Source organism: Mustela putorius, unplaced genomic scaffold (genome assembly GCF_011764305.1).
Source record: "Mustela putorius furo isolate JIRA1106 unplaced genomic scaffold, ASM1176430v1.1 tig00003858_pilon_pilon_pilon, whole genome shotgun sequence".
Classification (NCBI taxonomy): Eukaryota; Metazoa; Chordata; class Mammalia; order Carnivora; family Mustelidae; genus Mustela; species Mustela putorius.
In genome coordinates, this window is record NW_025422010.1 from 39471684 (window position 1) to 39498952 (window position 27269).

Consider the following 27269-nt stretch of genomic DNA (forward strand, 5'->3'; position numbering starts at 1 on the left):
GTTTTAACAACCAGCTGGAGCCTGGGAGATCCTTTACAGGGTTTGTCAATTTTGGTCCTATAAAAACTCCCACCATGGTCAGTTTCAAGATATCAATAGGTTAACAACCTGGTTTGCAAAGTTCCTGACTGAACAGTCCATTCCCCTGAGCCAGTACCTGCCAGCTATAGCTCACGTGGATCTCCACAATACTAAAATGGTCATATGTAGGCTACTTCTCAAAGGAAAATCTTTATCCAACCACAGAATTCAATTTCAATCTCTTAAACTGCCAGATGTTCTTAGGCAATCTAAGGGTAAACATTGTAACTATATCCACCCAGGCCACTTACAAATAAAGATGTTCTCCATATATAAGAAAAGGAAATACCTGCTTCATACTTTCAGAAAGAAGCCCAGCATACGGCTTCTGTGCAAGGTATTTCTGGTATGCTTCGAGAATCATTAAAGCCACTTCAGCATGGACTGCTCGATCCAAATGAAGGGTACCCTTTGAAGGAGAAAAATAATCACAAACATGCCATCTTGATTTTTTCTTTAACATACCCTTGAACAAAACGACTAAGAAAAGTAGTAAAGAAGAATCTTGGATATAGAACTTGAGCTTTCCAAAAATTACATCCCCTAACAATTAAGTTATGACAATAGGAAAAGACACTGAAATCTTAAAGAACCATTATACTGCACTTACATAGGTTTGAAACTGACTCATCTCGGACCCCAGGTATCAAACATATCTTTGAATGTAACTCCCCTCTCCCCACTCTAGCAGCTCTATAAAGTCTTTGGGTTACAAGTTTAAAGGCATTGCCACAAACTGGAAAATTTTTCAATTATTATTAAATAGGAAAATATTTAATAAATTAAGTCTATACTTCTTTTCATTATTCTATCATCAGTGGAAAATATGTAAGATGCTCAACAACACAGGGGCACCTGGGTGGGCTTAGTCACTTAAGTGTCTTGATTTCAGCTCAAGTCATGATCTCAGGGTCTCTGCTTGAGTTTCTCTCTCCCTCTCCCTCTGCCCCATCTGCACCCCGCGCTTCCCCCCCATTACACACACACGGGTGCGTTCTCTAAATAAATAAATAATAAATAAATCTTAAAAAAAAAAAAGGATACTCAATAACACAGATAAAATATTCCTTCAGAAGCTTAAATTTGCCTATCCAATTTCCCATCCAACCTTCCTTGCAACCTGAAGAAATACATTTCTTAATCCTTTAATGGAAGATGACTTTTCTAACTAACAAAGGATCACAGAGACTCTCACAGGGAGGTCTTCACACAGCCTGGTGGAAGAGGAAGGCCTGGGGGCAGGGGGAGGTCTACTCACAAATCACAAAACGTAAAAATGGAAGACAACCCCCTATAGTGCTCACCCACCAGCATTGGAGTAGGAGAAGCTCCAAACAGACCCAGGGGCAGACCCAGGTAGCTAGGAACACCCAGGGAAAAGAGCTGCCTGGCTCCCGTTTTCTCGTCTGTACAAGAAGGGTCAAGTTCATGCAAACCTCACAAGACGGCTATGAGGACTAAATGATTTGCTCAGAACAAAAGCTGGCAGGCAGAGAGGGCTGAGTTCTCTTCGATTTTCCCTGTATCACATCGAAACATTCTGCTCTAGGAGCTAACTAGTAAGGTCTAGGGTAAAGAGGAAGGCAAGTTTTCATAATTAAAATCATTGACATGGCATCTTTGGAGACATATGATAAATATGATAGGTAGCAAACTCTGAATAATAATAAACTATTATTAATAAAGCTATTAATAAACTATTATTAACAAAAACTACCACTGCTGAGTACTTAATGTGCACCAAGAATTGTCCTAAATGTTCTGCTTGTCCTAACTTGCTGAATGCTTACAACCACCCTACAAGGTAAGCATGCTCTTATCAATGCTGACGGATGACCAGCTGAAGCCCTGAGAGTTCAGGATGCATTCAGGGTCACGTAGGCAGGAGGTGGCAGAGCTGGGAACGGAACCCAGGCATGCAGGCTGGCTGTGAGTGCAGGTTCTTAACCAATGCACAGTATTTCAGGGAACAAATGTGGCAGTGACATGTGAGACAAAACGCAGGAGAGGAAAGTAGGAGGAACTTCAGTAAACAGCTAGAGAGAACACAACAGATACAAATGGTCTAAGGAAAAAGTTAAGAATTTTCACCATGGAACAATTTATCTTCATTTAAGGGATGGTCACTCTGCAAAACAGAATTAAAGAAAAGACCCTAAACTCTGACACAGCTAACAGAATTTGCAGACCTTGCAAATGATAATTGAAAATGTTTACATTTTGAGAAAATGTTTTCTTAAAACCGATGTGTATAGAACCTCCAGTCTCTAGAGGATGGTTTTAATACATACCTGTTCACCAAATCCCCAATTCAGTCCTTCTAAAATAACGCAGGCCAATTTATTCTTCACCATTGTCAGGTTATAATTCAATAACCAATCCCGAATCACCGCTATCTCAGAGGCAGATGGTCTCCAGAGATACAAAGGCAGTTCTTTAAACAAGTATAAAGAAACCTTATTTGAAAGAAAATGATCATAATTAAGATCAAAATTAAGAACAATCCTGTTACTTTAATATTATATTATTAAACTGCTTGAAAAAATTTTTTCCAAAAGTGAGGTTTTGTTTGATTTTTAGACAAATGAAATGGACATCATGCACAACCAAATGAAGTAAGTATTAAAACCAGTAATACACCAAAAGCACATTTTGTTACCCTTTGTAAAGGTCATTAATCTTTTATTATATATAAATTGGCTTATTTCCATTTAAGAAAAAGATATAAGAGTACCAAGACCAAGTTCAAAGCTATGATAAATGAGGAATAGTGATTTATTTTATAAGAAGAGGGCGCCTGGGTGGCTCAGTGGGTTAAGCCGCTGCCTTCGGCTCAGGTCATGATCTCGGGGTCCTGGGATCGAGTCCCGCATCGGGCTCTCTGCTCAGCGGGGAGCCTGCTTCCTCCTCTCTCTCTGCCTGCCTCTCTGCCTACTTGTGATCTCTCTCTGTCAAATAAATAAATAAATAAATAAATAAATAAAAGAAGATTTAGCACATTAAATAATTATTTAAATAAACAAAAAATAGAACTAGACTCAAATACAGAGAACAAACTGGTAGTTGCCAGAGGGGAGGAGAGTAAGGGGATGGGCAAAAAGGTACAAACTTCCAGTTATAAAATAAGTCACAGGGATGAGAACTACAGATAAGGATTACGCTCAATGATATTATAACCACTTTGTATAACGTATAATGACAGATGGTGACTACATTTAGTGTATGGCGAGCATCTCATAATGTATGCAACTGTCAAGTCACGATGTTGCACACCTGAAATGAATATAATATTGCATGTCAACTATAAAAAAATAATTATTTCTTCTGTGACATTTAAAAAGATATTTCTGTTAGCTTCCAAGCAATCTGGGGAGGAGGGAAAGGACTCAATGGAGGTGAAGAGGAAATAAGATCGACCAAGAGTTGGTAACTGTTGAAGCTGGATGATGGGTACAAAGGGATCCATTACCCTATTCTCTCTTTTATAGAGATCTGAAAGATTCTGTAATAAAAAGTTTATAAAACTTGTTTACAAAAAGTCTATAGCATCAACTTTGTGAACAACATATCCATGTGTGCAAATTAAGATAAATCTGGGTTCACTCAATAGTTTGCTTTAAGGGGGACTGATCAGAAGAGAAATTCATTTTATAATGTCTAGAACAGTGCTAGCCAATGGAAGATAATGCAAGTCAATATGTAATTTTAATTTTTCTAACAGCTACATTTTTAAGAGTTAAACAAGTAAAATTAATTTTAATAATATATTTCATTTAATCCCATACACCCAGTACGTTATCAACATATAATCATTACACAAAACTATTGAGACAGGTTACATACTTTTGGTCATATGAAGTCTTTGAAACCTAGTGAGCAGTTTATACTTATAGGACACCTCAATTTGAACTACCCATCTTTTAAGGACTCTATAGTAACACGTACCTAGTGGCCACTGTATCAGACAACACAGATCTAGAACATACATACATACTAGTATTTTTCAGGTTTCTGCACTGCTCCCAATGAGAGGCAAAACAAAATGTGAAAGAAGAGTAGAAAGAATCAATTTTAAAGAAATCTTTCCTTTGTGTTGGGGCGCCTGGGTGGCTCAGTGGGTTAAGCCGCTGCCTTCGGCTCAGGTCATGATCACAGGGTCCTGGGATCGAGTCCCGCATCGGGCTCTCTGCTCAGCGGGGAGCCTGCTTCCTCCTCTCTCTCTCTGCCTGCCTCTCTGCCTACTTGTAATCTCTCTCTGTCAAATAAATAAATAAAATCTTTAAAAAAAAAAAAAAAAAAGAAATCTTTCCTTTGTGTGCATGTGTGCACTCACTGTTAAATTTTCATGAGGACTTGTTAATAAGGGTCTTGAATATTCTCAATAAAATGGTAAAATAATAATTTTAAAGATGGAAAAATCCTACTTTACCCCATGAGAATCTGAAAGAAAGGGCAAAATAATGGTTCTAGAACAGTTAGTACAGCAATGAAATCTGTCCAGAAAAACATCTATCCCAGCTAGATAAAATTATGGTTTAGCATGTATCTGTCCACTAAGAATCAAAGTGTGACTATCATGAAAGACCTAGGGACATTAAAACGTTAACAAGGGAATATTACCAAAAACTCTATGCCAATAAATTCAACTAGTTAGATGAAATTGGAAAATGCCTTTAAAAACATAACCTACCAAAACTGACTAAGGAAAAATAAAAATCTGAACAGCTCTGTGTGTTTAAGAAATGCAAATTGTTACCAAAGGGTTTTCTACAAAGAAAACTCTAAGGCGAGATGATTTCACTGTTAACTCCATCAAACAGTCAAGTTAGAATAAACAGCAATCTTTAAAAACTCTTAAAAGAAGAAGAAGGAATGCTTCCCAACTCACATGATGAGGCGAACATGACCCTAAAATCAAAACCTAACGAAGACATAACAATAAAACTAGAGATCAATACCCTCATAAATATACATGTAAAAATCCTCAACAAAAAAAAAATAATATCAAACTGAATCTATCAACATATATCAAGAATAATACACCATGATTCAGTGGCTTTTATGCCAGGGAACAGTAATGGTTCAACATGTGAAAACTAGAACAGTTTAGAACCCAGAGATCATTCTCAGTCTCTGGGGCTAGATCTGATTCCTGATTATCCCAAGGTGACAACAAAAATCTTCAAAGCTATCCTACTCATCTAAAAGTATAGAGGGTTTGAACAAGTTCCTCCAAAAATGTCAGCAAATTCACAGAGCGCAAAACTACAGGTATAAACAGAGAGCAGAGGCATCTTTAACAAGATGTGCTCTAAAAACCTAATGGTCCCAATTTTTACAGTTAAATATACCTCTGGGCACAGTTTACTACTTGAAGTATTATGACTGAATTTAAAATTTAAGTGTACTCAAAACCAGAAAAACACTTAAGAGAAAATAGTAATGAGCTCAATCAAATAGGAAGAATCTTTTGACACCTCCCCCATGTATATTTCTTTGGGACTCATCCCATTAGATAATCACTCAAAACTGAACAACCAAAAACATGCTCCTGTATGTTGCACATAAAAAGCCTTTCATCTCAACATAAGCATATCACAGTGGGCTACAATGCTTTCCTTAAAAACTACTACTACCGCATGGAAAACAGTATGGTGGTGCCTCAAAAACTGATAAACAGAATTACCCTATGTTCCAGCAATTCTACTTCTGGGCATATCCCCAAAAGAATGGAAAGCATGATCTCAAAGAGAGAGCTGTATTCTCCTATTCGTAGCAACATTATTCACAGCAGCCAAAACGAAGAAGCAATCTGAGTGCCCATCAAGAGAAGAACAGACAAACAAAATGTTGTCCATACTTACAAGAGAACATTATTCTGGCTTTAAAAGGAAGGAAATTCTGACACATGCTATGACATGCATAAACACTGACCACAAGATGTTAAATAAAGTAAGCTAGTCAAAAAGGAGAAATACTGGATGGTTTCACTTATCTGAGGTACCCAGACCAGTCAAACTCATAGAGAGAGTAGAATGTTGGCTGCCAGCACTGGAGGGAGGAGGATGGAGGGAAAGGAGACTTCCTGTTTAACTGGTACGGACTTCCAGTTTTGCAAGATGAAAACAGTTCTACAGATGGATGATGGGGACGGTAGGCAGCAAAACAATGTGAATGTACATAAGGTCTCTGAACTTAAAAAGGGCTAAAATGGTATATTTTATGTTGCATATGATTTACCACCATTTAAATTTTTTAATGTAAAAAAAAGTACCATGTACTCTTCCAAGGAAAGCATGGTATGTCATGTATCCTTCATTTAGAAAAAAATGTGTCTCATGAACCAGTCTTTCACTGGAATTTGCCCACTTTTGAATGTGATAAAGCAATGACAGTTATCAGTCATCTTTCATACAGGAATAATGCAGTGACTACAAGACAGAAGGGCCCTTTGCAAATACCATACAGAAAAGTGCTTTAAATGTTCCTCTTCAAGTTATAATACGTGACTCCCTGCCATTAGAAAAACTCACACATTACAGCCTACAGATGATGATGAAGATCTTCATTAAGTGCATGTTTTTAAAAATGGCACATGCCTACAATGGAATATTATTTGGCCATCAAAAGGCAGAAAGCGCTGAGTGATGCTAGAACACGGATGAACCTGAAAAACATTACGCTAAGTAAAAGCAGCCTGTCACAGACCACATATCATATAACTCTGTTTATATAATATGTTCAGAAGAGAGGCGCCTGGGTGGCTAAGTCAGTAAGCATCTGTCTTTGGCTCAGGTCATGATCCCAGGGTCCTGGGATCAAGCCCTGCTTTGGGCTCTCTGCTCAGTGGGAAGCCTGCTTCTCCCTCTCCCACTCCCCCTGCTTGTGTTCCCTCTCTATCTCTCTGTTGAATAAATAAATAAATAATCTTTTTTAAAAATAAAAATAAAATAAAATAAAATAAAATGTCCAGAAGAGTCAAATCTAGAGACAAAAAGCACATTAGTGATGGCTTAGGGCTGCCAGGAAGGGAGAGACAGAATGTAAGAGTTAAGGACCTTGTGGTTTCTTTCTGAAGTGATGAAAATGTTCTAAAATTGAGAGTGGTGATGGCTGCACAACTCTGTGAGTATCCTAAAAGCCATTGGCTTACAAGCTTTAAGCAGATTAATTGTATGGCATATGAATTATACCACAACACAGCTGTTTTTAACATGGACAAAGATTACAAAAGGGGCTGTGACAAATGACAGAAGTCAACCTAAATCACCACTTTTAATTTTGCTTTTGGCTGATGTAAATAGGGCCTTTCTTCCTAATCAGGGTTGTCTTCTTCCAAGTATAAAACATAAAAATTATGATAGCCAATGCAAACGGTTATTAACTACAGACTACAGTTAGAAGAAAGACCTGTTAGGGAGGTTACAGACTTTTTGTACAAAGCTGCTAACCCCAAGCAGGCCTGGTGAGTGGCAGAGTCCGGGACACAGTACATGCTCTCTTCACCCTGCCGTGCCTGTGACTCAGACATTCCCAACAACCTATTTTTCTCATTGCTCCATGAATGTAGGATTTAACAAAACAAAAAAAAAGCAAAACAAACAAAATCATTGCTCTTACCATTCCCACCTGGTCAATGGTGTCTTGAACTCGATCCAAAAGGATAGATATTATCTCAGGGTGAACAGCTGTGATGGCCCCTAAGAGCTCTCGACCAACCTTTGAAAAAGTCTCCCTGGTGGACAGGGTGACGTAAGATACCTAAAGGTGGGAGGAGTGGAAATGGTACTTTCAGTCAATTGTCAGTCAAAACACAGTTCCATACTTCATTTAGGATGTCCTCAAGCAAACGAGAAAGAATCTCACACTAAGCCTCAGGTCACACTATGTTCAAGAAGATGTTGGACCTTTAGAGAGCAAACCATCTATCCTGAGGCTAGGAGTCAGAAGGGGCAGGGAAGCAACTATAAAACAACAACTCCAACTGCCCCACATAGTAAATACATCCCAAAGTCTATCTGTAGCTATAAATACCTTTGGTGTTATACCCTTTGGTGTAAAAACTTCTTTAAAACTGCTAAAATGATAAAAATCAGAATGCATTTTATAGAAATACCTATTTTCTCCTACAAAATAAGATCCCCACTGACAAGAGCTTCTAAAATAGCAATGTTCACCAATGCTTCTTGAACAACATATTCCAAAGTACAGCCTGCAATCCACTGATGTCAATGGCAAGCAGATTTTTTAAAAAATACAAGAGAATAGAACAAAAAAATAACAAAAAGGTGAGAGGGCATCTCAGTAAGATTAAGTGCTGCCTCAATTTCACACATGTACACACACACACAAACACACAAGAAGAATCAGAATGTAATACACAATGTAATTTTTACTCTAAGTACTGGCCAACATCCTTGAAACACTCAAGAACACAAATATTACTTTCACAAAAGACCTTGAGAACACCACTTACTGTATATGGAAACAGTCTTTCCCCTGCAATATTCTCGTATCATGAAGATAGTCTGGCATGCCAGACTGATTTAGGCCTGAACTTCACGCTAAGTACAAAGTACAATAGCCTAGTGTTTGAATAGCCTAGTATTTGATCCTGGAAAAGAACTTTGGATCATCCAGTGGTATCATTCTCAAACCAGGGTACTGGGGAGAAAGTAGGATAATCTTCTTCAAACATAATCTGACTTCAAATTTACTTGAATAGTTCGGAAGAAATACTTTTTAATGAAAATAAACAAATAAATGACACCCTAAATGGAAAATACGCATCTTTTTAAATATATGGGTTATGCCTCTAGACACTCAGGGTCCAGAGTCTACTCTCTTCCTCCCTTAGTGTTGGCTTAGCGGAAGAAGGCAAGGATCTCATCCCACCTCATCATTTTATAGCTGAGGAAGCTGAGCCCAGAGTGGGAAGGCATCTTTTCAGCTGTGAGATGGGCAACTGCTAGCAGAGTTAAAACAAGCGCACATCTTCTTCGTGAGCGTCAGTATTCTTTCCACCATTTCATATAAACTGGCTCAGCAGGGGCGCCTGGGTGGCTCAGATGGTTATGCGCCTGACTCTTGATTTCAGCTCAGGTCATGATCTCGGGATTGTGGGATCGAGCCCTGTGTCGGGCTCCGAGCTCACTGGGGTGTCTCTTGATATTCTCACCCCCTCACCCTTTGCCCCTCCCCCCACTTACACACTAAATAAATAAATAAAATTTTTTTACAAATAAATAAACTGGCTCAGAAACCAGACCTCCGTGTTACTGGCAGTGTTGTGGGGCAAAGCAGCAGCAGACACTGATAAAACTGCAAGTGTCAGGCTGTGCCAGATGGTCTATTCCTCACTGAAATTCACCCATCAAATGTCAAGAGAGTAAGGGGAAGTGGAATGAGCAGGATTTGTATTTTCAATACTCCTTATAGCAACATGATATTCGTTTGATTTTCTACCTCCTTCCATACTCAGTACTAGTCACATTTTTTTTTTTGTAAAGCAATCCCAAAAGAATCAAAAGATCCCAAAGAAAACATTTTTTAGCTGACTTCTAAAACTTAATATTCTAACCTCATATATCTCCAGAACAATAATTTTTATGAAGTCTTCATCCACATTGGTTCTTCTGGCCTGAGCCATCTGAGCAAATGTAGTCAGAAGGCAAATCTCTTCCGAGCTATTCATGGAAGAAAGACACTTCTCAAAATTCACAAAGTGTTCTGGGTCTGCAAATTCAGGGCAAGAAAATTAGAACAAAGAATGAAGAGATAACACTTTTAATCACTCTCCCAGAGAGAAAGGAGGTATAAAATTAGAAGATATTTAGAAATATCTTTTAATATATTTATAATATTTAGAAAAGATTCTTTGTTCCAGAATGGATTTCTACAGGCTTCTGGGGAAAAGGCAGAGACCACATGAAATTCCAACTCTACAAATAATGTAGCCTCAAAGATAATACTTAACACCCCAAGCCTCAGTTTCTCCATCTGCCTTAAAAGGTTGTTGAAGATTAAATGACACTAGTGAATAGTGGTGGGTTTTGTCACCAGGTGAGATACCTGAAACAACTTAGTTAACTGTCAGCCAAATGAATGATGACAACCTTACTAATGAGAACTGCTAGGACTAGCAAAGCACTCAGTGAAAACATAGCATTCATTCCAAACAAAAGAGACTTTCTTATAAATGAAAATCTGGGGCAAGAAATTAGTTACAACCATGACTGCAATACTACTAAATGTGATAAACAGTATACAGTGTGTTCATTCTACCAACTTCTCTGAGGATGCAGTGTACGCAACACACTATTTTGTCACTAGGGGGCACTAGAGTTTTGGGATCCATGACAGAAAACTAAATGCTACAAAGGCAAAGATACAGGGGAAAGATTGAAAAAAAAGTCTGTTTAAAAAATACATTCCCCTGATGGAATTTGCAAAATAAGAAGGCAATAAGCCTACACTTCTTTCCAGGTGTTTACACATTTCAGAAATCAAAGGTAGTCCATCAAATGTCCCATATTTTCAAAATAACTCCATGGGGGCATTTACAACCCAATTTTCATTTCTCATCCCCGAGCTGGGATCATACCAAATTACTACCCAGAGCCTTTCAAGAATAATGAAAACTGGAATTATCATTCTAATATGTCAAAGCAATAAAGCAGCCTTTCAAATTTCAAAATTATTACATACGAGTATACAGAGTAAAATGTTCTCTTAGTCCTTCTAAAAATAAAAGGAATAAAGCCATGAAGGCGCACAGGGTGAAAAGAGCTGCGCGGCACACTCTGGCCAGACTGTACCTTGAAGCTGCTTCTTGCACTCAGCAGGCGGGAGAGCGACGCAGAGCTTCTCCAGATTCCCACTCTCCACCTGGTGCATGAGGTAGAAGAGCTTCCAAAGCATCTGGACCGACAGCGTCCCAAAGGGCATTTCCGACATAAACAGCCAAATGCCAAGTCTGCGTGTTTTAAAGAGTAGGAATAGTTTCATTTATCAGTCAACTTCACCACACTGAGAAAGCAGGCAGACCTGCTCTAGTAGGAAAAAAAAAGTTCTTAAATCACAACACAGCAATTTTTCTAACATGCTTCGGCCACCAACACCTCAAGGACGGGTAACAGTAACAGCAAGACTCGCACAGAAACTTCTTCTGTGTCAGGCTCTGTTCTAATCACGCTACCATACAGATCATCTCACTCCGTCCTAACAAAAACCAAGGCAAGTATTACTAGTGATACTCTCCTCACTTTACCGGTAAGGCTCCTAAGGCCCAGGAAGGGTAATAGGAGGCAGAGCTGTATTTTGAACCAAAGATCTTTTTAAGGCCTGGGTGACAGGCGCTTAGATATGGATGTATGTGTCTGAGTCTACATGCGGGTACGAGTGTGTACACAGACACATGTGCAATGAGAGGGAGGAGAATCAAAAACCCTGCAGGGCCTCTCCACTCATCACTGAATGAAATTCACACTCCTCAGCCCCATGTTCAAAGGCTTCCACTATACAGCTCAGACCCATGTTTCTAACCAGAGGCCTCTCTGCGTGCAGAGTATGAGACCATTCCTGGATGAGCACGGCAAGAATCTCGTACCTCCAAGCTGCCATCCCTCCAACTATGAAGCCCTCCTCTGATTTCCTCCTCAGCACTATTACACAATTCCATCCATACCTGACTTTGGCAATATCATACCCTTTATGGGTGGTTCTTACACCAGAGCGGGCAGAAAAATCACAGGGAGACTATTCTAGCGAGGAGAAATGAGTAAAGGACAGGCAGGGCTAGGCAGGGAGAGATAAATAGGGGGCTACGTGATCAGGCTCACAGAAATCCCAAAAGTGTGCAGGCGTGGGGAAACCAGGCATAATGGAACAAACCCAACCACCTGCCCTAGGCCTGTGGGGTGGGTGTCTTTTTTATGATAATCACCTATGACCAACAAAGAATAACCAGACCCTACAAAGGATGTTAAGCCATTGAAGGTGTTATCACTAGTCCTTGCCCAATGTTGGTATCAATAGAGATGTTAAAAAGAATATAAGTTCCCTGGTTAGCTTTCTAGAAAAGACCAACTCTAAAGGCCCTCGGTGGCAATTCTGCAGGGACCCCTCTCACTCTTGAAAGCTTTTTCTGTATGTTCATTTAATAATCTTCAATTGCTTTACTCACACACACACACAAAAACAAACGACGACGACAAAAAAACCAGGAGACTGTGGAAAATGCAGATTCCAAGGCCTGCCTACACAGATCCTGATTTTGTAGGTCACAGCTCTGGCCCAAGAATTTTCAGGTTCTAGTCATCCTGGGTGACTCAGACTCAAGTGCTCCTCAAACAACACAGTGAGAAATGCCTCAAGTTGCTGTAATTTACATACACATACAAACCACAACAATTTGAGAGTAGAAACCAGGTTTTGTTCATCTTTGAATAAACTTAAATGTAACCTAGAGCCTTATTTTCAAATTATCCCCTACCTAAACCAGTATCTTGCAAACAATCAGCACTCTCAGTAAATGCTCATTAAAATTGGGTTATATGAATTTTATCTCAAAAAAATCCTTTTAAAAACAGGGAAGCACTCAAAACTGTTGCTGTATTTTGGACAAACCTACAAATTAACCAATTAAAAACAAACAAAGCTTATTGAGAGAAAAAGAATAAGAAATTAAATAGTATAAGCCAGACCCACATCTAGGCGCCATCACCACGCTACTAGTGGCCCAAACCACCACTGACCTAGATTCTGAAAAGCAGTAGCTAGACTCCTGAGCAAAGGTTGAAGAAACTGTTAAGTTCAGTTGGGCCAAGCTTCTGTCTTATTAAATAATTATTCTAGCACCTCACATAGGACCTGACTCTCTTGTATAACTTATTCCAAAACAATAAGAGGAATTTGCAGAGGCCTTAAAAGTAATGTCATGAGACTGTGTATTTCAGGCCATGAAATCCCCCATATGGCAGTTATGCAGTAAGTCTGGCTTAGGTTTTTGCTGTCCTTTGGTTTTGTTTTGCTTTGGGTTGGGGGATAACCACTGTCAGAAATTTCTACTGGAAAGCCAAATACATTTAAATGTCATCATGGCTTTAAATATCTGATTCTTGTGTAATCTCTTTCCTAAAATAAACTCAAGAACAACAGTTCTCAATATTTTAAAGTTTAAAATGACAGGACCGCCTTTGTGAATTACATGTATAATGCTACAGGAGAAGAGTTCACAGCTCCAACTCTAGGAATTGGTAACTATGGTGAGAGCTTTCCATCTCAGCTAAGCGGCCACAAGAACACATGACAGATCAGACACCGAAGACTACTCCTGACCCCCAGCAGGATTCTGCACAGGATCTGGTAAACCCGATGAGACCACCAAATTTATGGACAATATAGAATGAGAAACAAGTAAAGATAAATATCTAAGCCCAAGTTCTATATATCTTAGATCCATGCCTTCTGAGTGCCTAAAAGTGCTTAAGACTTAGTCAAGGGGTTCTGAAATTTCTGTAAGTGAGCAGTTACTCTATTCTTCATCTGAAGCCACAAAGAACCACCACCACCTACATCCAAAAGGTCCTTCATGATTTAAAAAGTATTTCCATATACTACTGCATTTCATCCTGGGCACATATCCATGAGGTCGATGGAACAGGCAGAATCATTACCATCATCTCCATTTTATAAATGAGGAAAATGAGAAGACAAAGACTAGGTGACTGGCCCAAGGTGCCAGTAAATAGCAGGCAAGACTCAAAGCCATTACACAACACACAATGAGTACGGGCTGAAGTTAGAGATCATGGCAAGATGGAGCACAGAGACCTCAGAAGAAGGCAAAGCTGGGGAAGAGCTGGCAGCTCATGAGTGGACTGGAGGCCATAAAACATCTCCCAGCAGAGGGCACAACGCTTGGCAGAACTTGCTCCTACACTTGGCCAGATGGCTCAGGGAAGACAGTGCAGGAGGCACCACTGTGCCCCTTTCCCTCCCTCAAGTGTATCCCGGGCTAAAAGCAGCAACAAAGACAACATGACCAGAAGACAGCATTTACACAGCCAAGCACAGGGGCCCAGGACCCACGAGAAACCTCACGGTAAGACAACTGGAACAATAAAATGGGCAAATCATTTGTGCTGTGCACTGAGCACCTGCCCTGCCTCACTCAAGCACTGAGATGGGTGGGAAAGAGAATTCATACCTTGTTCAAGGCTTCCCCGAAAGTTGAGGGATGACACCACTGAGGTATCAGAATCGGGTTATTTTAAGATTGAAAAAAAAATCTTAAAAAGAGCATTTCAGTCCACCATGACAGATAAGGAAACTTAAAGACAATGAATTTGCCCAAGATAAGAAACAGATGAAATGCACTCAGACATTATTGTAAGAGATCTAACTGTAGTCGATGACTTTCGCACCAATCTTCCTCGCGAGCCAGGGAGCCATTTCTCAACAATCATCATCACATGTCTTACCTTTTGGCTTTCAGCACATGCAGGACAGCTCTCAGAAACAGTTCATCAAATTCAACCTGTAGTTTCTCCACGGAGTAGGGCTGCTGGGCCAAACCCAAGCCTCGGCTGTGGCTCACAAATTGTGCCCAATGGTCGCTCACATAACCAAGGGTCATCCTGAACAGGAGGAAAGGCAATACAGCACTTTTCATTCATGTACTCAATCCTGGCACCTTCATATTACATTGGAAGCACTAATTTGCCCAGTACATATCACGGAACAGCTGCTACCTTCAAGGTTCTAAAGACAGTCAGCGAGAGGGCAAACCCCACACTCACGCGGCTTACATTTAGCGGAGGCAAATAGACAACAAAGTAAAGGGAAAAGTATAATCTGTCCAATGGTCATAAGTGACGATGAAAATAAGTAGGAGAGGGGACTAAAGTTTCTCTGGAGTTTTCCAGAGTAAGGAGGTTGGCTGGGAGCAGGAAAGGCCTCACCAAAGAGGACGTGTGAGTAAAGACAGGGGTATCTAAGGGAAGAGCATCCGGGTAGAAGGAACAACCAGAGAGAGGGCTCCAAGGCATATTCAGGATGTTGGAGGTACAGCAAGGTAGCCAGTGTGTGAAAGCAAGGTAAGTGGGCGGGAGACTGGCTGGAGAAGAAATCAGAAAAGTGACAGGAGACCAGGCCACTGCGAACCCTTTGGCTTTTATTCTGACTGAAACTGGGAGCAGACGAATGACATGAGCTCCTGACTCACCACTTACAGGGAACACTGGCTGTTGCGTGAATAATCCGAGGGTAGAGCAAGGGCAAAAGCAGGAAGACAAGTCAGGAGGCTATTAACAATGATAATTGTAATTCGGGAGAAATATGTGAGAATGAACTAGGGTGGTAGCAGTGAACTTGGGGAGAAGCGGCTGGATTCTGAAAACAGGAGGTTTCATTAGTTTAAAAGGATGCACATCTTTCACACTATAATCCCTGCAAAATGGAATATGTCCTAAACTGGTAACATGCCATACTTCTGTAGCATTTTTTCTTAAGAGGCACACAAAATGCATCTTCAGAATTGGTGGCATCTTAGATTTGATGACAGTGTTTTGAAGGTAGAGATGACAGAATCGGCTGTCACACTGGATGTGGGGTATAAAAAGACAGGGATGACACCAAGTACTCTAGCCTGAGCAAACAGAAGAATAAAGTTGCCACTTACTGAAGACAGTAAGGCCAAGGAGGAGACCGGGGAGGTCCATTGGGTGTATTAAATTACAATGTTTGTGAGTCATCCAAGGGGAGGTGCTGAGTTGGCAGCTGCGCTTATAGGCTTAAGAGAGAGGCACGAGCTAGAAATAGAACTCTGAGAACCGTCGTAGTACTTTGATGACATTTAAAGACATGAGAATGGATGAAGTCCGAAGAGCAAGTTTTGATGGAGAGAAGAGGTCCAGGAACCGAGTCCTGGGGCAGTCCAACATCAAGAAGTTTGAGAGTGAGGGTGAAACAACCAAGGAGGCAGAAAATGAGAAGCTAGGGAAATGGAGGAGAAACCAAAATATGGGATCCTGGAAACCAAGCAAAGAAAATGTTTGTTTTCTTTTTAAAGATTTTATTTATTTATTTGAGAGAGAGATCACAAGTAGGCAGAGAGGCAGGCAGAGAGAGAGGGGTAAGCAGGCTCCCTGCTGAGCAAAGAGACCAAAGCGGGGCTCGATCCCAGGACCCTGAGATCGTGACCTGAGCCAAAGGCAGAGGCTTTACCCACTGAGCCACCCAGGTGCCCCAAAGAAAATGTTTAAAGGAGAAAGTGAGCAACTCTGAGAAAGCTATGTCAACTATGGGAGAAATGTAAGGGAGAAGACTCAGAACTGGCCACTGGCTCAGTAGAACAAAGTTCATTAGTGCCCTTCATTTTTAAGAGCTGTCTAGTGGGTCCAGGGGTGGGGTGTGGGGAGAGCCTGACTGTGGAGAATTCAAGCAAGAATAGAGGGAAAAACCTGGAACCAATAGATGACCTGAAGAAAGGGACCTTGTAGAAAACAGTTCTACAACTGGAAGGTGTGAGAAGAATGTGCAATAGGTACAAAGAAAAATAAGTAGATGGAAGACAAAGAGAGATCATAATACACTATAATAATCAACTGTAAGTATTTACACAGAAATATTATAGAATGAATACCGACCTTAAAGCAGGAATAACAATGTCTTTCCTACAGAGTTATTGGGAGAATAAAACGAGAAGGTAAAAAAAAACAAAACAAAACAAACAAAAAAAACCGAGAAGGTATATCATTGGCATGCAGTGGGCACTCAATCCTACATCACATAAACGAACAAAAGGACAGGCTTTACCTTATCGTCTGAACTTCTAATAATGAGTACATGGGCTTTTAGATTTAAAGAAATTACTCTCCAAGGCACCAACGATCCTTCCTTCCACTGTCTCTTGTTTTCAATACCCTCTACTAAAGGCTTTTAAAGACCTTCAAAGTCACAGCCTTGCAGGGCATCCTATAACCATTTACCTGGCTTTACAAAGCACATGGAAATAAATAAACAAATAATTATAATCAATTTTGTTTGGGAAACATCACTGAGGAGGGGGAGAGGTTTTAGAGGCTTTTTTGGAAAGAAGGGAAGTTGGAATAAACAACAGCATACTGATGTGCTATAGGGAATGACAGTAAAGACAGAAAAATTAATAATGCAGAAAAGAGGATACAAAACTAATTCAATAAAAAGCAGTACATGTTCTCAAAATTTATTCATACTTGATCATAAAACCATAAACCCATTTTTCAATTAAATAAATGATAACGCTTTCCTCAGTTCAAAACAGGGGCCAATGACAGATGTCTTTGCAACTTTCTTTAAATGGCATTTAACCGAAAATCAGAATAAGAATAAATAAGAGAGGTAAAAGGAAAACAATGACATGAAGGAGCTACTGCCAATCCTCCGCAGCTCAGTGACAATTCCCAGGTAAGAGCGAGGAGGTGGAAGAACACAGGGAGCAAAGGAAAAGGAGAGAAGCTTCAGAGAGGCTTCATTTTCCATGACTGAGTTGAGTTTCTCTGGCCAAGTTCAACCCAGCAACTACTTTGAGAACCTTGACTCCAAGAACAATTACCTAACAAACCAGTTAAATTTGAAATAATTAACCAAATATTCTGACTGGAAGCATTTATAGACTTCCCATCTGCTAGATGGTAAAAAAAAATTCTTACTTTTATGATAAATCAGACCCAAATCGTACACTGAGATGTCCATCATCTCAATTTCACACAGTATGTATGCCTGATCCAGGCAAAGGCAAACAGAAACAGATGCAGCAACAGCAATATTACCTGATCATATAACCAATTCGCTTCACAAACTGCCTGTAGCGTGCCCTGTTAAAGGTTTCTAACCCCACAGCCAGAAGCCCCACTAGTGAGTTAGCAAAGGCAAAAATTTTCATCATCTCTTGAGGTCTTGTTGTTTCAGGTGAATAATCATCTAGAAGATAATTGGAGAAAAGGGAGGAATTACAATTACTATCAAAAAACAATGAAGGACACAGATATAAACACCTCAGTGAGGAAACAAAGCCACAGGCGAGAAAACTCAACAATCCCATTGCTCTGGCTTCTCTGTCAACATGACGTGGGGAACCTGAGACAAAGTATAAAATGAAAGCAATATATTAAAGCTGGAGACATAGGGGGCACCTGCGTGGCTCACTCGGTTAAAGCATCTGCCTTCTGTTTGGGTCATGGTCTCTGGGTCTTGGGATCAAGCCCCACATTGGGCTCCCTGCTCAGTAGAGAGTGTGCTTCTCCCTCTGCCCCTCCCTCCTTCCTGCTCCTGCCCCCCACCCCCTCAAATAAATAAATACAATCTTAAAAAAAGAAAAGCTGGGCAATGTGCAAGCTAGCTGACCTTTCTGCATCTCAGCACTAGGTGGGAAATTACAAACACAAGAGAAAGGAAGGAAATCACACTGAGATATGATGCAACCATGTCTGCACGGGATGGCCAGGCACCCAGGAACCTAGATCAGAAACCTGCCCAGGTTGGAAGGCTGGATGCTGAGCTCCTGGAATGAGCTTGCCACAATCCCATTTACCACACGACAAAAGAAATCAGTCTACCTTTTGCTTTAAGCCCAAGAAGATGCTGAAAGAGTTCATGGAACGGAAACTGGGATAAAAGGATAACCAAGTCATCCTCATTAAGGAGAAGCCAACTGGTCTCGGGATCTTCATCCTAAGGGGAAAGATGCAAAATCATGTCAGCTGATTGGATCAGAACACACCAGGGTCTAGAGTTACAAGAGCTAAATTATCACAGATACAAGTCTTACATCGTGGTCCATGTGTTTTTGTGGACTTCTACTATCAGCTCCACAGATGGGCTGTAAATCCCCCGAAATCGCAAGCACAATTATATGTGCATCTGGGTCATACCCACTCTTCCATGGCTGAAACGGCCCTCATTAAACGTCCATTCCAAAGAAGATTAAATAAAAAATTCCTCAAGAGTGGAAAATCTTACTATAAAAGCTCAGTGCTTTGACAACATGAATTTAAGAACCACATATTCAGGCCAAGTTACTTTAGCTACAAGTTTGTTGCCCCCAAATCAAGGCCTACTGTAGTATACACTGCCTTATGGCAAAGTAATCTGCATTTGCTATAGCTACTGAAGTTCTGTTGCCAGTTAGTGCTGCTAAAGCAGGAGAGAATAACAGGCCATACATACAGATTATATAGGGGAAACCTTTAGGGTTTTTGTTTAATACCAAGCACTAAAGTCATCTTAGAAAACAAGTTGATTTGTGTCCTAAAATATGCTACATTCAAAAGGGAATGCTGTAAAAAGATCCAGACATCCTGAAGAATATACCACCTCAATTTCAACAAGGGACTAAAGCATTCATTGATAACCTCCCAAGCCACTCTTCCCCCCCCCCCAACCCCTGCCCCATTTTCAGTCCTAAATGGCTTACAGACAAGCCTCAGAAACTCTACTTAGAGCAGTAGCTCTCAACTCTGGTTCTACATCAGAATCACCTGGGAGGCTTTTACACATCTGGATGTCTGGGTGTGGGCCTGGGCAAGATTTCTAAGTTGCCCCCGTTTGTTCCTTTTTTTTTTTTTTTTTTTTTAAGATTTTTATTTATTTACTTGACAGAGAGAGACAGCAAGAGAGGGAACACAAGCAGGGTGAGTGGGAGAGGGAAAAGCAGGCTTCCCACTGAACAGGGAGTCCGATGCGGGACTCGATCCCAGGACCCCTGGATCATGACCTGAGCTGAAGGCAGACGCCCAATGATTGAGCCACCCAGGCGCCCTGCCCAGTTGGTTCTAATATAGAGCCAGTATCAAGGAACCACTAATGTGAAAAACTGAGAGCACTTTCCTTCCTGCAGCCTTCTGAGTCAACAGCACTCTCAACATTCTCACCTACTCCCCAGGGTCTTAAATTCACTCAACAGTCAGTAAGGACAGCCAGGGGCCAGGCACCACTGCAGGGTCCCCAGCCATCACCTGTCTCTGGGAGAAAGGAAACCTTCCAGAGAAAAGACTTCTCTCTCAGAGGATAACACACTCGTGGCGGGGGGGGGAGGGGGGGGGGCATTTCAGCACAATCTTTAAATACAATTTAAAGCACCAGTTTCTGAGAAACTCTCTTCAAGGTGACTGCTGAGTCTCTAGCAGAGATGTCTGAAGAGGAAAATGAGTGCAAAGCAGCCCCCCAGTCCTGAATGAGCACTTGGGTAAACACACAGACATGATCCCCATGGCTGCCACGGCTGTCATTGTGAGAACTGTCTGCTGCAAACTGTCAACTTCTTTTAAAAAGAAGGAGTCTTGGGGCACCTGGGTGGCTCAGTGGGTTAAAGTCTCTGCCTTCGGCTCAGGTATGATCTCAGGGTCCTGGGATCGAGCCCTGCGTCGGGCTCTCTGCTCAGCAGGGAGCCTGCTTCTCCTCTGTCTCTGCCTGATGCTCTGCCTACTTATGATCTCTCTCTGTGTGTCAAGTAAATAAATAAAATCTTTAAAAAAAATAAAAATAAATAAAAATAAAAAATAAAAAGAAGGAGACTTGGGGCGCCTGGGTGGCTCGGTGGGTTAAAGCCTCTGCCTTAGGCTCAGGTCATGATCCCAGGGTCCTGGGATTGAGCCCTGCATCAGGCTCCCTGCTCAGTGGGGAGCCTGCTTCCGTCTCTCTCTCTCTCTCTCTGCCTGCCTCTCTGCCTACTTGTGATCTCGGTCTGTCAAATAAATAAATAAAATCTTAAAAAAAAAATTAAAAAATAAAAATAAAAAGAAGGAGTCTTGGGACGCCTGGGTGACTCAGTCATTGGGAGTCTGTCCTCAGCTCAGGTCATGATCCCCGGATCTGGGAATGGAGCCCTACATGGGACTCCCCACTCAACAGGAAGCCTGCTTCTCCTTCTCCCACTCCCCCTGCTTGTGCTCTCTCTCTCACTCTCTCTCTCTCTCTAATGAATATAATCTTAAAAAAAAAAAAAAGACATTATTTAAAAAAAAAATAAAAAGAAGACTTAGTAAATCTGGTCCCTGGCCACCTTGACAGTACATCAAATCAGGATGTGGACCATAAAAAAGCACGTGGGCAGGTAACTAGCTGGAGGGAAAATTCCTGACAGATACACTAACCCTCTGTACAGCAGAAAGAAAAATCAACAAGTACTATCTTGGGAAATTGGATTTGGATCACTTAGTTCTCACCAAGAATAAAGAACCATCTTATACCTTACAAATGAGACCATATGGATAAGAAGTATTCATAAGAGTTAAAGGAAGAGCTTGATAAGCTCCAGCTCTTTACTATACAGACTGATGTTACCTGCTGGGAAAACTCTTTCGCCCCCTGCACCTCGGTTTTCTCACACCAGTACCTGCCCTCATGGGGCTGTCACAGAAGTCAAGGAGAGACCATGTGAAAAGTGCTTAGAACAATGCGTGGCACATAAGGGGAGCTCGACAATGATTAATGAAAATGATGCAGGCACGACAAGTTACCTCTTCTCCTCCCTCATCTACTAGCGTCCACGTCCCGGATGCAGGCCCCGAGGAGGATGGCTTCTGCTCACTGGGCTTCATATGGCACAGGAATTCCGCTCGATTTCTGAAGGACAAGGGAGATCACGCCAATCACATGAACACAGAAAGCCCGCACGCATGCACTCTGGATCATCTACTCAACCCCGCAGAAGATTCAGCCGGCCACCCAATCAACACATGGTTTAAACTACTAAACAAATAAGAATTGGCGAGAACTCAAGGCAGCTAAAACCTAATTTTGGTGTGCAGACCTCGAGGATCCTGGATTAGTAGTGACAAGTAATTGCAGAGAAGCTGTAATGCTGGCCCAGCTCCCGCATGCCAGGACCTCAATACATACGGATTGCTGAGGGACCTCGCCTCCAACCAGGCTTACAAACTGGTGCCAGTACACGACTTGAGGAACATGTAGTATCCGATCTCATCAGCTTTACTGAATATAAAAAGATAATCTGCAGGTAATTCAGAAGTTTGTTTAGGGGAAAAGAGTACCTCTAAAGGCAAAACCATTTTGAAGTCAAAATCCTATCTACCACGTGTTAGAGAAACCCCTTGTATCCAGGCAGAGAGAACTAGAGAGAATTCCTGCCAGCCAGGTTTCACAAGGTGTTGGCTAGACCTGAGAAGCAGGTATAACCAGAGAAATTTCTTCTCTTAGACTACAACATGGTTTTCAACATGGCCCCTGTTCCTTCCCCTTCAGCCTGCTCCTGAAAAATTCGCCCATTCCTTCCTGTTACAGGAACTTTCTCCCATGACTTCCAGCACACTGCTGCCCTTTCAACCCAAGGAGCTCCAATCCTGTGTGTCCACTTGTATACCTCAATGACCTCAGACTTTCCTCCTTATAAAACAGCTCTCCTTTCTGTCCCTGTTGGTCTGTTAGGGCATGAATGCCCTCACAATCACTCGGGCTCAGAGGTCTACAGAGTTCTCTCAGAACCACTCCTATCCCACCAGTTCCTTATTTCATCAGCTACTTAATCCTTTTCTGCGAAGATAACCTTTAGGTTCCCCTCCTTCTCTTTCTCACCACCATTACCCCAACTCAGGCTCCGGGGCAGACAGGCTTTCCAGGACTGAGAGCCGGAGGTAATACCACTGTTCAAGGTCACCTAGACAAGACAGTGCCTTCTCCCCCTAAATGTCCTCTTGATAAGAGGTTGGGATCCAGAGCCAGGAGAGCCAGAAGTCTCTAACTGCACTTCAATTAAGCAGAAGCACATCTTCTGCCTTCAGTCCATCCTAGCTTTCCTGGATGCTTTTTACAATTACTCAAAAGCCCTGATCTGCTACAGGGCCAGACTTTATCAAATCTAGATTCTTCTGTTTTAATGTCAAAACCTTCTATCATCCAAGTCACTGTAGCTCTTCCACTGTATGACCATCTCCCATGCAGTCTCTGCTCCAGCCAAGCTAATCTCCTACGTATCCTCCGTACCGCCACTTTACCTGTACCCTGGGCCATAGCATCTTCTCTCCACCGACAGTGCCCTGCCTGCTTTTCTCTCTTAATGAGATCTGCCCCCATTCTTGCAACCCAGTCATACATACACCTAGAATCTTCTCTCACTGCTCCACCACCCCCCTTCAGGCTCCCTGGGGCTAGCACGCTGATCGCAGCTTCCCAAGTGGGCACTTAGATCTCTGCCCTCTTCCCCTCTCTACTACAGCTCTTCTTCTAATGGAAAGATAACTTTCTGGTCTCTCCACAGCTCCTTTCATAATGACATATATGACACGAGAGGCAAATCCACTAAAAAGAGGGACCCAAAAAAAGCTTAATTGTTTATACATAAGAAGTTAATAAGGTCATGTGGGGGGAAAAGGGTATCCAACCCAAAGAAAATCCGCAATATTAAATTCTGGAATGCTGACACCTCCCTTAGCGGATCTTTGGATCTGGGCAGTTTAGGAAGCCAATCTTTGGTAGAAAGAAGCATTTCAATTTCTACTTCATAAAGCTCTTCCGCACTTACTTGACAGGAGACATTAGCAGGGCAAGGGACTGCATAAAATGAAAGACCCCTGATGGGTTATTCAACACTTTGATCTGAAATCAGAAAAGGAAAAAGCATACTGTAGAAAGCTGACAACCCAAGTATCCATGATCTCAGTTCACCAGCATTCTGACAGAGGAAGCCGTTACGAAAACAAAGATGGGACTGGCACATAATCCCCAAGAGTGAGAGCACATGGGTTCCCTGGCAGTCCTGACTGAGCTGGACTCACAGAGCACAGCGAGCAGAGCAGCTGACTTCAACAACTGTACCCACATAGGATGAAACACAATATTGGACAAAACCAAAAATCCTCCTCCTACCTAAAGAGATTCAGAGTTCTCACTGCGAGAAATACTAAAGAAAAGGTTACATGGAGAAGCTGCCCCTGGCATGCACTTGGCTTCCACCCATCTGAGTGGTGGCTGTGAGTAAGAAAATAACCCAAACGCAAGCAGCAGAGCGGAGAAACTGTGAGCCGTATAATCAGCACTGAAGGGGAATATATATATATTTTTTTTTTTTTAAGATTTTATTTATTTATTTGACAGACAGAGATCACAAGTAGGCAGAGAGGCAGGCAGAGAGAGAAGAGGAAGCAGGCTCCCTGCTGAGCAGAGAGCCCGATGTGGGGCTCGATCCCATGACCCTGAGATCATGACCTGAGCCAAAAGCAGAGGCTTTAACCCACTGAGCCACCCAGGCGCCCCTGAAGGTGATTATATAAACATTGATCACAAAAGCATGATCTCTGCTAGCATTACAGAACTTTGAGATGCTCGTGGTTTCTGTTTTGTGTATACCAACGATGCTTGCGGGGACTAATTTAGGAAGCTGTGTTGAATATCACCAGGAAAAAAAGTCTCAGTGTGTCTTCTTGCACAGAAATTCTACAGAACTACATACTACTGAAGCTACCAAGCCAGATGACAGGGGAACGTCTGCAATTCTATCTTAATTTCATCAAGATGGGTGGCCCAAGAAGTTTCAGCATAAAAACCCCCAAGAATACATATACACTAAAATAGTTTAAGAATTTTGTTTTAAATATCAGTATTTTTAAGCAGTTTTTTAAAGGGAAAAAAACATTTTCTTCAGGAAAAATGTTTTAACAAAATCTCTCTCATCCCACTCAAAATCAGAAGACCATCATCATACCTGGATGAAAGGAACAGCCCACTTACTAACACCAGCTGGACATCGGAGAATATGGTTTAAAAGGAAGAAGTGATCTCCAGGACAGCCAACTCTTTGTAACACTGACACCTGCACAGGGAAGGACATACAGTTTCACTATCTAGTAAGAAGAAAAATGTGCCAAGGGGTCTAGTAAATGACTTAGCCAATGTTTAAATACAGGAATCTTTCAGAAGAGGAACCAGAGATCTACTGTACACACACACACACACACACACACACATATATAGTATATGTATAACCAAAGATATACTATTAACAGGTTGAGTTTCTACCACAGATGCACATGGAAGCCTAAGAACCTATGAGTACTACAATAAAAACATCATATGTAGCTTCCTGCAAACCCAGTTTTCACTATCTGGCAAAATACAACTTACTCACATTCCTGGCCACATGGGAATACATGCAAGCCAAGTAGTTTAGTCTGAGTTTGCAACAGATTCTCAAATCCAAATAAGTATGCTTGGGACTTTACCACATATGCAAGAACTCTAATATTAACCTGAAAGAAGCACCCAAGGCAGCCCCACTGAAAACACGACTAAATAAACAAGCCTCCTTCTCTAACACACTTAACATCTTTCTTAGATCTCCCAAATCCTGACACCAGCCTTTTCTCTCTTAAGTTCTTTAAGTATGACTGAACACAACACTAAATGTAAGATAATACAAATAAATGATATAATTGGTTTTAGATCAGCTACCTGTATTCTAAATATGTATCCCGTCTTTAATTTAGCATGCTTCCCACATTTCCATTTCTTCCTAAGCTGAAGGCCTGAGATTAAATATAAAGTATATCAGGAAGAAAAATACTTCTACTTTGTGCTTAATGACACACTAGGTAAGTATAACTTATCATGTGTCATGAATAAAAAAAAGTCACTAATTAATACATTAAATGAATTAGCTGAAGAAGCTGTTGAAGAAAACTCCAGAAAGCATAATTCTTCAAGTATTTGTTCCCTTACCAATTTCTGCAGCCAGAGAAGAATATCATCATGGAACTGGGTATCTTCATTAACCCTTCTGGTGAACATGAATAAGACACTGATACACTCCTTAAGTTGACAGAGGTCAGAGGGAAAGCTTTCTGTCTGTTTACAAGCTATAAATTAAAAAGAGGATTAAATGAGCCCCCACATAAACAGAGTTTTGGAGAGAATTTTTAGTATCTCTATCTATAAATTAATTAATTAATAAAATCTTTTCAAAATATTTAGTTCAGAAAAAAATCCAAGAAGAGGGGCGCCTGGGTGGTTCAGTGGGTTAAAGCCTCTGCCTTCAGCTCAGGTCATGATCTCAGGGCCCTGGGATCAAGCCCCGCATCGGACTCTCTGCTCAGTGGGGAGCCTGCTTCCCCCACCAACCCCACTCTGCCTACTTGTGATCTCTCTATCTGTCAAATAAATAAATAAATAAAATCTTTTAAAAAAAAATCCAAGAAGAAAAGTTGCATCAAAAATATCTGAATTCTGGGGCTCCTGGCTGGCTCAGTTGAAGAGCATGTGACTCTTGATCTTGGGATTTTTGAGTTTGAGTCCAATGTTGGGTGTAGAGTTTACTTAAATAAATAAACTTTTCTCAAAAGTCTGAATATCTACTAAATATGTAATCCAAAAAAGTATTTAACTTTGTGAAGTATTACAAAATAAGGGAAAATTAACTTCATCAAAATCCACTTTTAATTTAAAAATCAGCAGATCTCTGACCTAATAATCCCAGCTCTTTGGTTAGTTATGAAAACAATGAGGGGGAAGGATTTTTTTTTTTTTTTAAGAGAGAGTGGGAGAGGAAGAGAGAGAATCTTAAGCAGGCTCCACACCCAAAGCAGACTTCAACACAGGGCTCGATCTCACTTCACTGAAATCAGGATTCAGGTGCTTAACCAACTGAGTCTCCCAGGCACCCAGGATTATTTTTTACTTTAAATACTCCTAATATGTCCCCAAGAAATAAAAACTGCGTAATTCAACTAGCTAATTCATATTTACCACATCATACAATTAAAGCTAGTTTTTTAAACCCAAATATGGTGAAAAATGCAGAACATTATAGATCCTCTGATGAAAGTTATATAAAACAGCCCAACAAACTAGACAAGCAAAAATAAAGCACTAAAGATACAGGATAAAAAGAACGCTGAGTATGGGTTTTACAATCAAAATTTACCAAGTAGAGTTCATACTTGGTAACAAGCACATAAATTGGGACTAAGGGACATTAGGGACTAAAGGACATTAATGATAAAAAGCAAGCTTTCTGGCTTCCCAGAGTAGCACAGACTGACAGCCCCAGGGAAGGGAGGTCTAGCTCTGCTCCCAACAGATGTTATGAAGGCAGATCTCAATCCCGCTTTGGGGAAGGCAAGGTAAAACAGCTAGCACAAATGTTCCCTTATAATACCAATGAGTACACAACCCATTCAACCAACTCCTCCATTCTT

General features: G+C 41.1%; 1 protein-coding gene across 2 annotated transcripts in view; it reads right to left on the bottom strand.

Annotated features, from left to right (window-relative positions):
* EPG5 (ectopic P-granules autophagy protein 5 homolog) overlaps positions 1 to 27269 on the bottom strand; it is a 105765-nt gene that overhangs the window by 63854 nt on the left and 14642 nt on the right. For both annotated transcript variants that reach the window (XM_045065584.1, XM_013055923.2), the window contains exons 4-15: positions 25795 to 25931; positions 24782 to 24889; positions 23603 to 23676; positions 21582 to 21687; positions 18681 to 18795; positions 17895 to 18045; positions 14565 to 14720; positions 10899 to 11056; positions 9662 to 9816; positions 7702 to 7842; positions 2373 to 2537; positions 371 to 490 (exon numbers count right to left, since the gene is read on the bottom strand). In XM_045065584.1, the coding sequence (XP_044921519.1) occupies positions 371 to 490; positions 2373 to 2537; positions 7702 to 7842; positions 9662 to 9816; positions 10899 to 11056; positions 14565 to 14720; positions 17895 to 18045; positions 18681 to 18795; positions 21582 to 21687; positions 23603 to 23676; positions 24782 to 24889; positions 25795 to 25931 (1586 nt within the window). The remainder of the gene's footprint in view (positions 1 to 370; positions 491 to 2372; positions 2538 to 7701; positions 7843 to 9661; positions 9817 to 10898; positions 11057 to 14564; positions 14721 to 17894; positions 18046 to 18680; positions 18796 to 21581; positions 21688 to 23602; positions 23677 to 24781; positions 24890 to 25794; positions 25932 to 27269) is intronic.